Consider the following 12,875-nt stretch of genomic DNA (forward strand, 5'->3'; position numbering starts at 1 on the left):
TTACAAATATAACTTAAATTTTGAATCAATAAAATTTTTCTCTAATTTTTTTTTATCTAAACTACCCTTAAACCATCCATAAACCACTTCCAAACCGTCCTCCAAATTATTTTGAACCGTTCTTTTTTCGAATCGCCCTTCAAACCGTTTTAAACCGAGGCTCAAGCCGGAACCGGTGGTTCAGAAACCGTCTTCCAAATCGTCTTCTGATGGTTTGGTTCAAGTTCATGATTTTATTAAACCTAAACCGACGGTTCAGAAACCATAACCGGCGATTCCTGAACCGTGGCCACCTCTACTTGTGGGAGAGAGTTTATTACTGTCCCTAAATTTTTATAACCGAATATGATTTTAATTAATTATTTTAATATTTAAATTGATTTAAAACTCAACTAAAGATCATCTTAAATGATTTTATTTTGTTTAAATTTAATTATTATTATTATTTAAATAATATTTTATTTAAATATATATTTTAATTAAGATAATAATAATAATAATAATAATAATAATAATAATAATAATAATAATAATAATAATAATAATATTGGGAGGCTGGGAGCTTGGTTTGGGTTGTGAGGGAATGGAGGAATAAAATGAAAGGGGAATGGACAAAATGGGAAACACAGACCCTCTCTCAAAAGCTACAAAAGACCTGGACTTGCTTTTGAGTGTTGGGAGACTATCATTTCTAGTAGAAATCATGTTGACTCTCGCCACTGTCTCTATTCCTGCTGCTTCCACCTCCTCTCAGTCTCCACTCACCTAAACAAATTTTACCCTTCTTTCTTTTTCTTTCTGTTTTTCCTTCTCTGGTAAGGATAAGAACATCTACTGTGTACTCTTCTTTTTCTTGTTTTCTGGCTGCTGCTTCTTATTCTTCTTTGTTTTGCTCTTTGTGCGTGTTTCCGAGGAACTGTTAGAAACTCGGAACTTGTCGTGCAGTTTCTCAGCATCCAATCTTGATGACTTCTATGTTGAGCCCTTGAATTGGGGATTTTTTTTTTGTTTATTTGATTCTTTGTTTTTACTTGTCTTTTGAAGGCATAAGGGGAACTCTTATGGGCCTTTTCTAGTCTCTTTTTTTGGGACATGAATTGTGCTTTTGTTATCTGGGTTTGTTTTAGAGTGAGGATTAGAGATTTATTCAGAGTCTTTTGGATTTTAACCCTTCTTCATGTTGTCTCCTGTTTGGTTGCTGAGAAAAGTAGAGGAAAGCGAAATGGGTAGAAATTTGAAGTTCTATATTTTCTATTCCTTAATTTATTGTAATACGACAGGGGAGAAAAAAGAAAAGAAAAGAAAACAAACCCACAATGCAAAGTTGATTGAGATGATAGTTTTTACAAAAGAATAAAAGAAATAAGCATTCAACTTCTTCCTTAAAATTTCTCTGCCAACAAAGAGAGTTTTTTTCTATTTGCTATTCTTTTCATCATCATCATTGTCATCATTGTTTGTGGTGTTGTTTGTTATCAGTCTCATTATTACTGTAATATACTTAAAAGGGATGTTGGGTCTAAAGGGGTATCTTCAGTTTTTGTCTATCCAGGAGCAGAATAGTGGGTTGTCTCTTGAATCTATTTGGGTTACTATCAACTGTTTGAACCCATATTATTATCTTGTAATTCTTGATGTTACTACCTACATGTTTGTTTGTGCTATTCCCTTTTTCACAACATTTGCTGTTTCTTTCACTTTCGCAAAATTATAAGTGAAGTTGGCTTTTTGGCTACAAATGCTAATAAGCTTCCTATTTGTGAATTGTGTTAGGCATTTGCACTTTCTGCTTACTGTCTGCAATTTTTGTTATTCTCTGCTGATGGAGTCTTGGCGCTACATTGCTGAAGAGAAAGGCCTTCCTTTCTCAGATGAAATAGACTTATCTATCGATTCATTTGGGAGAAGTAAAAAGGCATACACAGGGTGGGATGGGGAATCTGTTGAGAGCTTGGAGTTTATAGATTTGGGTTTCTCTGACATGCCCAGAAAGCCATTTCATGGTAGTAACACAGGTGTGGAGATTCTTGGTGGTAGTGAAGCTGGTATCCACTCTAGTAAAATAGAATTAACTTCTCCCGGTTATATGATTGCTTCAAATTTACAGTTGGAGTCTGTGTCGAATCATTCAAATTCTCTCATGGAATCTAATAGTCAGGATTCATCACTAATTGATTTAAAGCTAGGGAGGTTAGCTGATGGCAAAGATGCACAGAAGAACAAATTTTTGAAAGATAGATCGGTGGTATCTTCAGCAAGCCCAACTTTTCAGGCAAAGGAAGCTCGAAGAATGAGTTCATGCTCTCACACTCCCTATTGCCAGGTGTATGGTTGTCACAAGGATCTCAGCTCCTTAAAGGATTACCACAAGAGACATAAAGTTTGTGAGGTTCACTCAAAGACTCCTAAAGTTATAGTTAATGGGGTTGAGCAAAGGTTTTGTCAGCAATGTAGCAGGTTGGCTTTTTTATTTTTGTGCCCCCAATCATGATGCTTATCTCAATGTTTAGTTTTTGAAAACTATAATTATCCGTAAATTGCATGCTAGATGCTTATAATGGTGATGCTATACTTTGAAGATTCTATATGAATACATGTCTGTTGGTTTTTTTCTGATTTATTTGGGAAAGATTATTGAAGCAAAATGGAATAAAAGTGAATGTTGAATGGGAATTTATGTTTAGTCATACAGAACTACAGACCTTTAGATTTTCTGCTGATGTAGGCAGGTTTAATTTGTCAGGAAAGTTTGTGTCAAGTATATGGCCAGTTTTGTAATAGTTTTGCTTAATGAATCATGTATCTAATTGGTATTCTCCTACACCTTGTATTCTTTTTAATAAGTTCTTTCTTCACCTCAATTGATCAGGTTTCATTTACTGGTTGAATTTGATGATGGTAAACGTAGTTGTCGTAAACGCCTAGCAGGCCACAATGAACGCAGAAGGAAACCTCAGTTTCGTGCTCTCCCTGGCAGATCCCTTAAGTTGCTGCAGCCATACCAAGGTATGAACAGTTCATACTCTTGTTCTGCATGGATAATGTGACTCAATTTTATATAGCAGCTGGATGAATAGGTACAAGTTCCCTGCTTCTCAGGAAAAAGAAGAACAAGAAAGGATTAAAAAACCCAGTTTTTAGTGGTCTTTTTGTAAATCCATTTTAAGGAATATAGTATCAACTTTCCACACGAGGTATTATTAATTTTTGCTTCTTAAAGGGCTATGATCTCATTGCTAGATAAATCTTTATGTTGACAGTGCTGCTATTTTTGATTGACTGACGTCTTTTTTTATTTCTTCTATAGTCATTAATAAATGATCTAATCTAATGCATTTCAATCTTGTAATTATTTCTTCATATGAAAAAAATTTAAGAGTTAGAAATTCTTTGGTACCTGTAAGTTTTTTGCTCTATAGACATGTTTCAAACTTGTGCTTTCTTTTCTGCATTTATCTTAGGGTGCATTACTGTTGGAGTAGCTATTGAGAAAAGCAAGTCCTTAAATATGTTATTAGAGGGTATTAAAAATTGGTGTAAAATTAAATTTGATATGTTTCTGTCCTAAGAGCTCCCAAACAAGTAAACAACTTTTTTCAAACTGTTTTTTTAACATTTAAAATTGCGTGTTTCCAGAAAGTAATTTTTTGGTCTCCCAACCACAATCCCAAGCAGAGACTCAGGCTTGCAATAAGTGACAATGGTAGACCTGGATGAAAACTTTGTATTATCCAAATCTTCCTTTCTTTTCACTGGTGTATTTTTGTTGTGACTGCCATTGTGTGAACCTGTAATCTGAGACATGCTGTTCTTAGGTTCGCATCTTTATTCCTGTTTGGGTTTCTGTCTGGCATCCAACTTCAACAACTGGTCAGCTAGTAACTTGTTGACAATTAAGTGACTAGTAATTTGTGTTAACAATTCAACAAATGTTTACGAGTTAAAATTTAATGCAAAACAATTTGAAATTAGAAAGAAAATATAGGGCTGAAGCTGCATTTGCCTTTCTCCTCAATCTTGTATAGGCTAATAGAATTGTTTTTCTGGGTATTGGAATTTATTGAATTTTGATTGTATCATGCACCCCTACTAGAGTCCTGCTTATGCATCTAGGGGACTTTATGGAGTTGAGTGATCCTATTCTAAAAACAACCGTCATTATGTTCGCATGACTTTCAACTTGCATTGTTGAACATATTTTCACTATATTACCTAAGAAGTATGAATTTGGCAGGCACCAAATTTTTGGGCACTTCCTTGCCAAAGAAAGCATCTTTTCTTTTCCCAAACATACTTCCTGGTGGTATTCTTTGTCCAGAGAGATATGAACAGACCAACTCCTACAAGCCTGTTAAATTGGAAGAGAAATTAATCTACGGTACAAATGGGCAGTCACTTTCAAAACCTTTTCTCCATATACATGCTAATGGGATCCAAAACACTTCTGGAATTTCACCATCAGCAGCTGAAGATTTAACTATTTTTAATACTGCATCAACTATTCATGAGTTAGCTGGGGTGTGTCATTCCAGTCGTGCTCTCTCTCTTCTGTCAGCCGAATCACAGGACTTGGGCCATTCAGCAGGAATTATAATGGCTAGGCCCTTCATCAGTCAAGCCAATCGTTCCCATCACAGTGTGGATATTTCTGACAAACCTTTCGGGGTAGAATCTTCAGAGAAGAATATGCCAAATGTATTTCATTCATATGGAATGAATTCCATTAAAGCTAATCATATGGGATCCTTCATGGTTTCTTGTGCTGGTTATGCTGCTGACCTTCAAGTTGAACCAGATGGTTTTCTTCAAGAATCGGACCTTTTGAATGCCAAATATTGTGTTTCTGCTGAAAATGGATCTACTGTGGATTTGCTTCAGTTGTCATCACATCTTCAGAGGGTGGAGCAACAGAGGAATTCTGTGCAAGTGAAGCCTGAAATTGAGGATTTTTCCACTTTCCTTAGCACATATGGGGCATGAAAGGAACAAGGTGTGTAAATAACCAGCTTAAATCTCTTGCTTATTCTTTTATGCTGGAAATTGTCCATTTTTCTTCAGGTGACCAAATGTGGAATCCTTTTCTTTAGAAACTTATTGAAAAATAAATGCTTATTCATGGTTGGTACTCCAAATTTCTAGCTGAAGTTACTTGATGGTAACATAGGATAAACCGCATACAATATGGGAAATAACTATGACTTGCCTGGATCTTTGTTAATTTTTATTTGTTGATCTATGCAAATCTTTCTCGAGTAATAATAAATTCAATGATGTTGCTGGGTCAGAGGAGCCAGTTGAAGGTAAGCTGCGTCCAATGTGTAAACTGACTTCACTGGTGCAATGGACAAAAGCCCAGACTTCAGATAAGTTGAAACTTAAGATACAATTTCTAGTACATTTCTTCACTGATAAGTATATAACAGAAATTAACGAGTTTAACTACTGTTAAGTTCGTGTAAGTTCGATACTGTTTTTTTCTGTAGAGATCTCCATTTTGCCCATACTTGCTATTGCAAATCTGGTTCCTGGATTACTGAGTTATACAACTCAGCAAACCATCAAGAACCTTAATTTTTGTTTATCTAAAGCAGTTTGTGAAGGGGCAATTTTGAAGAGACAAACTAAGGGGCAAAATGAGAAGGAGCATTACTTCTTATGATGTACATTTCTTTAAAGGGCTGTCAATTCTTTATTCAGAAGAGCTAATGCTTGATCAACTAGATGACCTTTCATATCTTTAGTCTTTATAGGTTAAATATTCTGCTTCCTTTGTGTGGTGAATGGAATATTAGTCCTGCTACATAATGACTTTTCTCTTCTGCAGTTACAGCCATATAATATATAAATTAACCCAAAAATCTGGGAACTTTGACCCCATTGTAGCTCCATGAATGTTTGGAAAAGAGAGTTTTTCCATCTTCGGTATCAGTGTAGCCCTGAAATTCTTTTTCCAACTGAGGCAAAAGGGGATTGGCCACTTCACCCACTCATCAAAAGTTCCTCCTTTTCCTTCCTTTTCTTTGTTCTTTTCTTATTCTCTGTGGATGGTGAGTTGTAAAAGGCAACACAAATTCAAAAGTTGGGAAGAATTCAGCCATCAATCCCCACTTAGAAATTCTGTTTATGCAACTTGGCATAAACTAAGAAAAACCTTATGCATAAGTTATGTTTTAGGGCAATTAATTACATGTTTAAAGGCTTGTAATATATGTATATGTGCATAGGGCTGAGCAGAATATGTTAAAAAAATTTGAAAAACTGAATTGAATCAATGCAATTTTGTTTTTCAATTCAATTGATTTATTTTTCAGTTCAATTAAAAAAAAAAAAACTAATATGAAATTTTAGTACCTATAACAAGTGTCGTCGTTTTTAAGGTTATTGGGTATCGTTTCATGCCGCTTACTCTATTTACAACTTGCCCCCTCGTGCTTGAGAGTCTGGCGTGCAGAGAAGTCCTTTCAAGAATGTTCTGATTGAGGGGGACTCCCAATCTGTTAATAATGCCCTTTAGAATGGGGCAATCCCCATTTCCATCCAGAGCATTATTGCAGATACCAAGTCTTTAGCGGACCTCTTCGACACCATTTCTTTCATCTTCGTTAGAAGGAATTGCAATCAAGCGGCTCATGCTTTGGCATCTGAAGTTCTTCGTGAACCATCTTTCCTGCATTATCATTTAGAGCAAATACTTTTTGTTTCAACTTCACCATTCTAGTGATATTTCTCTTTTAATCGTCGATAAAAAATAAGTGGAAGAAAAAAAGGGTTGAGAAGCCCGGCCGGGGGGGGTTTTTGGTGGGGGGGGATGAGGTGTGGGGGTTGGTGGTGTAAGGGGGACAGCCCGTTATCAATCGAGGATTGGCCAACTCAGCCAAGCCGTAGGCCTATGAGATGGTGCAAGGGCATGATTGATGAGAATGAGAAGTTTGACGAACACTTTTATAAATATGGAAAAGTTCAGGGGGGTGTGATGGGTGAGACATACTGATGTCTCCTCCTGCCAGAGGTCACTATGTTTCTAATGCTCTTTAGGGGGGTGTGACTAGTTGGCCACTGGTGAGCACGGTCGGGCCCAGCTAGTCTCCAAATTTGGTGTCAAGCTCTCCACCATCCCCGGGGTTACTGGTGCAAGGGCGTGACTCTAAGTGAGCTCCCTACATACTCATTGTACTAGGCGGCGGGCATCGGGCTCTCGAGAGGTAGGAGCTCGGTGTCTCCATGAAGAAGGAGCTTCATGGACACTACAAGGCCGAAGGGCTTGTAGTGCGCGTCTCTCCTAGGCCCGAGGTTTCTATATAAGGCCGACGATGCTGCTCGGTATATGGGCCAGTTATACTACTCGGTATAGGGGAACAAATATTCTATATTGGCTTTGGGTTCAGCCATACGGTCAGATGTTGCTTATTGCTTTGCTGTTGGACGATGCTTGTACTAGGCTTTCGGTGGATGCTTGAGGATGTACACGATGAGGGACGACATCGTGCTATAAGGAATATCAATGCTCGATGATCGGGCTAGATACGTGGAAGACCCTCGATAAGGATATTGGAATTCCTCTTTAAGGGGGAAAGACCCTTGAATACAAGTAGGCTGGCCTAGATTGGGTGGAAGTCTAGGCGCCGCACGGGACTACTGTCCGAGCTAGGAAGTGGCCCCGTGACAGGTGGTGGTTGTGGGGGTGTGGTGGGGTCTATGGGGTGCATACATGGATGGCAAATTAATTATAGAGTAACAAATATATAATGGTGTATCCTATAAAATACGGTCTTGTCCACGTGTTTATAACAATATTTTCCTTTCAAATTATAATTATCTTTTTTTATTTATTAGTTATCTTATGATTTGTTTATCATTTCATGTATTAATCTTATATAAAATAAATCGGGTATTATTGGAGAGGGAGAGTTTTAAGTCTTTCAAGTTTAATATGCCTGCAACTAACACTGGGTTATATTTATTGTTGCCTATGGGTTTTTCTTTAATAAGAGATTGAGAGGGTGTAAACTCGAACTTGACTCAAGAATTAATAAATCGTAAATTTTTGTGCATGTTACGTAAGTGTTTACGAATTAAAATATATTCTTCTTCTTATTGTTATTGTTATTATTATTATTATTATTAAAAATAGATTAAAACATCTCTAAACTTTGGTTCCATTTATAAATGGTTTTCCCATCTATTTTTTTCAACATATTTCATTGGACAAATAAATTAAATGAAATTAAAGAGAAAATTTTCCTGTTCTTATAATACATTTGCCTTTCTCTCTTTCCCCTTGTAAACTTGAACCCAACAAAACTCAAAAGCTTCAGTTTCTCACACACAATGGCAATTCTTTGGTCTTCCAAAAGAAAACCACAAGAAACTAACCACTACAATCTTCTAATAACAATTGTAGCACCAATTCCTCCATTGTTGAAGAGAAAAGTAGTAAAGTTGTGGGGGAAGATAATTAGGGAGAGTCAGAAAATATTCATTGGGCCAATTAAAGGTGTACATTTGATTAGTCAAACTAAATAGAACTAAATTTTTTTTACTAATTGATTTTTTTTTTACTGATTCAAAAATACGAATCAAATCAAATCAAAAATGACAGAAAATTGAACTTAATCAAAATATAAAATATTTGATTGGCTATCAATTTAAACCAAACTAATAAAAAAATGTAATATATATTTTTATTATTAATTAATTAATAATAAAAATATAGTTATACTCATTTTATTTATAACAAATAAAAAAATATTTATTATTAAAATAGAATACTTATAAATTAAAAATTATTAACAAAATTATAAAAAAAATCAGTTTACATAAAAGTATTTCATAAAATCCTTGTATAAAATTCATAATGAATCTTAGACTTTATGGCATAATAATATAAGATAAAAAATAATAATCACTAAAATTAAAGAGATAAAAATTAAAGATTAATAAAAGAACAAAGTAAGCGTAACAGGAAAAAACAAATGTATATTTAAATTAATCAATTCAAAATTTATATGAGAATCACTAGTTTTGTCTAGTTTTACATATATAAAAATATAAAAATATAATAATTTTTGAATTTAATGACATAAAGGATAGAAAGTTAGATAAGTGGAAGGACAAAGAAAAAAAAAATATATTGTATCCATAGGAGGAGAGGAAAAATAAAATTATAAATTGAAAAAAATTTCATATGATTTGAGATTATATAATAGAAAATTATTAAATTAATTTATCTTTAATTTTCAAATAATAACTATCAATGAAATTTTATTTTGTGGTGTGAATAATTACTTTTTTATTAAAATTTTATACTCATTTATAATAACCAAGTAATTTTGATGCTTTAATTTAAATAAAAAATAATAAATTATATATTATTAGGTACCAATAAAAAATATTTGAGGAAAAAAAACCCTAGTCACCTTCTCTAAACTCTCTCCTTTCTTCCTTTCTTTCTATGAGCTTTTTGGGATGGCCACCGATGTGTATTTTCTTTGGTCGTTACCTCTCTCCCTTTTCATTTTTTTTTGTATTTTTCCTAATAATATCTAGATCTTTACCCTTGGAATAGATTTGTGTTTGTTCTCATTCTTGTGATAGATCAGAGCATTGTCGCCTCCTTTGGGGGGATTTGTTTTCTCCTCTTCCTGAGGATTTGGTATTTTCTTCTTATAAGGATTTATTATTTTTTTCATTGGGAGGATCTATTTTTCTTTTTATTATGAAATTATTAAGTAGTTTGCTTTGTTTTGTTATTTGGGTACGAGTGTAATGATAGAAAGTACATATTTCTCTTAATTAAGATATCAACGTTTAATGGTTTTCAGATCGGGTTTATAGAAACACTGTGAAGTCAAATAATGATAGATTTGCGTGTTTCCCATTGAATGAGCAAATCAAATGCTCCATCAATACGATTAGGTCATTCATATCAAAATAATTGAATTGCTATTATATTTTGTATAAATGGTATATCTTAAATTTTCTTATACAAAATTGTAGTTATATAAAATTTTTGTGCTTTGAATTTGTATTCTATCTCCATTTAATGAAAATACAATCTTTTTTTTTTTTAAATATTTGAGGGGCCAATTAAAAAAATAAAAAAATTATTACCCTTATTTAAATTTATATATATTTGGCAAGGCTATTATAAAATCTACGAGAATTAATTAAAAAAAACTAAATTTTAACATATGTAATAAAGTGTTTATAAAAGTTTGGGGGCTAAGGCTCCTCTAGCCCTCCTTAGTTTCGCCTCTAAAAATAACAATTAGAAAAATAGGTAAAAGAACACATGGAAATTAGAGGCATCCATCCAAGGATTGAGAAATGTGAGAAAAAAATTGAAGGTTTTAGATACCAAAATTGACAATTTTGACAAGAAATTCAAGATCTTTATTTGCAGTAAAACTAAGAGCAACAACTGCGCTGATGATTTTGTGGATGCAAAGAATCAACCTTAGTTGTGGACAATGCGAAGGAAATAAGGAATCTAAGGCCAAGAAGAGCAATGACGACTAAGGCTCCCAATGGCCATGGATGGTTACTAATGTTCTACTACAAGCGGCAGGTGTGGGGTTGTTTTTGGGGAATATTTTACTAAGTTAGCTTTAATTGAAGCATTCATGTGTGATTGGTGATCTATCATCTTGTCCTGTATCTCAAATTCAAGAATTTATATATTTCAATTTTAATAGTACATTATTAATTAATCACTTGAATGATTAACTTAGGTTCGCACCATGTCCCCAATAATTGCATTTAATGGTACTAATTTGTTTGAACCTGCATGGTCATTGAATTCAACATTTGTAGTCTAACCAAGAGCAATGAACACGATCTTCATTCTTGTTTACTCCACTACTGGTATCTCACGAATTATATTCTTCTCCAAAAATGCAACTGTTCTAGCTACTTGATGAAGACGTTTGCTACATTTAACCCCCATGAAATTGGCTTACAAAAAAAAAAAAAAAAAAAAAAAAAAAAAAAAAATATATATATATATATATATATATATATATATATATTTCTTTTCAGTGGATTTTCTGGGTTGGACCTTTCATTGCTGCTATGATTGCTGCATTTTACCACTGGTATATCTTGCGAGCAGCTGCTGCTAAAGCTCGTGGGTCATTCAGGAGCACTTCCAATATATAATTCAGGGGGAAAAGTCCTTTATGCTTTCGATTTGTGTCATTTGATGGAACTATTTAGTTTTATTTGATTTATGGTGTTCGTAATTTGTTTTATCTTCTTTTTAACTTAATTGTAAAATGTTGTAAACTGATTTTTTTTTCCCATGTTATTTTGTATTTTAATTACTGAAAAAATCATATGATAATGTGAATCTTTTTATTTGTTATTTGGAAATTTATTTTTTTAATAATTTTTTAAATTAGCAATAAAAAATTAGTTGCTAAACCGGTTATAAATAGCTATTGATTTACAAAATGATTGTAAAATTACAAAATTAAAGACATCAAATTTTTACAACTATTTATGTATCGGTTGCTACTAATAGTGAATTTTCGTCACTGAATCAGTTGTTACTAGCAACCGATATATTTTTTAGCAAATTTTTTTTTAAATTAATTAATTTAGCAATTGTGGAAACCCATATACATTTATTATTTATTATTATTTTATTTTAATTACCTAACAATAATTTAATATATTTATAAAATATATATATATTTTATTGGATGGTCTGCTTATTTATTTTTAGATATATATATTATTTTTGAAATTAAATATATATCTGCAATATGAACAACTCAGTTCAATAATAACTCTTATCCCATTCTACACATAATAGAACTCTTGAAATATATATATACACCCTAATCATCTCTTCTGCTAAACTTTGCTCTCAAAACCTATTTGTTTGTCACCTCCTTTTTCTATCAAATACTCTCAACAGAGAATCCCTAAATTTTTACTTCTCTATTCGTCACATTCGATTATGTTTTCAAGGTAAAAATTCTCATTCTTTATTCAATAATGGGTGAATTTGATTTTATTTTCTTTCATTGATTTGTTACAACTACCCTAGAAATTTATTTATTTTTTTTCTTTGATCATTAGTATTGAATTGGGTTGATCATAATTGCTGTTGGACAATAATTGATTATATATATATATATATATATATATATATATATAAGTTATTATATTTTATTATTATTTGATATTTTTCTTTAATATTTTGGGTGTGCAGGAGATTTGAATATTCAATCAGTCAGTTGAAATTGTTTCTCTTCCATTGAAATAACTATTGTCTTGGAGATTCCAAGTGAATGGTAATTATAGTACATGGCACCGTTTTAGTCCCTTTTAAAATTTCTTGGCATTAAGTTTGTTATTAAATGAAATTTTAAATCAATATTTTAATAATTATTTTATTTGTAATTTTCTAGAGTTTTATTTTATTATTGAATTTTATTTCGATTTTGAATAAATAATTGATTTTGTCAACTATCTCTGCATTAGACCCATTAGGATTCCGGGAACAGGCCTTTAATGTATTTATATTGATTGATATTTGACTATAAAATTTATCGATGGGTTATACTGAATTGATTTGAGATTGATTTGATTTTATTGACTCTCTGAAACTATTGAAATACACTATTGGAATTGCACTATCAGTTATTATTTACTATCTGAAATTTTTTATTGATTTTGATTGATTTGTACAAATTGATTTTCTATTTTGAATTGGTACCTGTGCCCAGTATCTGTTTCTGTTATCTGGCCCTACCGTGTGGACTATCACGGTATTAGGTTGCATTGTCGAGTCATACATCATTGCAGTTTATGGTTTGCATTAGTATCATATGCATTGATATCTGTGAAGGAGGAGGGAGGTATCTAAT

The 12,875-nt window shown here is 32.8% G+C and overlaps 1 protein-coding gene across 4 annotated transcripts; it reads left to right on the forward strand.

Moving 5' to 3' along the window:
* The first annotated feature begins 689 nt into the window (after nucleotides 1-689).
* LOC110636760 (squamosa promoter-binding-like protein 6) lies at nucleotides 690-11,292 on the forward strand. Of its 4 annotated transcripts, none has more exons than XM_058153960.1 (5): nucleotides 690-815; nucleotides 1,774-2,457; nucleotides 2,870-3,006; nucleotides 4,235-4,990; nucleotides 11,038-11,292. In XM_058153960.1, exons 2-4 carry the CDS (start codon nucleotides 1,823-1,825, stop codon nucleotides 4,978-4,980), a joined length of 1,518 nt encoding a protein of 505 aa, XP_058009943.1. In that variant the 5' UTR covers nucleotides 690-815; nucleotides 1,774-1,822; the 3' UTR covers nucleotides 4,981-4,990; nucleotides 11,038-11,292. The 4 variants fall into 4 exon arrangements, with proteins under 4 accessions (XP_058009943.1, XP_058009941.1, XP_058009942.1 ...); XM_058153958.1 differs by lacking the exon at nucleotides 11,038-11,292 and adding an exon at nucleotides 6,378-6,773; XM_058153959.1 differs by lacking the exon at nucleotides 11,038-11,292 and adding an exon at nucleotides 5,286-5,449.
* Nucleotides 11,293-12,875: the final 1,583 nt, after the last annotated feature.

Source organism: Hevea brasiliensis, chromosome 9 (assembly GCF_030052815.1).
Source record: "Hevea brasiliensis isolate MT/VB/25A 57/8 chromosome 9, ASM3005281v1, whole genome shotgun sequence".
In the NCBI taxonomy this organism is placed as follows: Eukaryota; Viridiplantae; Streptophyta; class Magnoliopsida; order Malpighiales; family Euphorbiaceae; genus Hevea; species Hevea brasiliensis.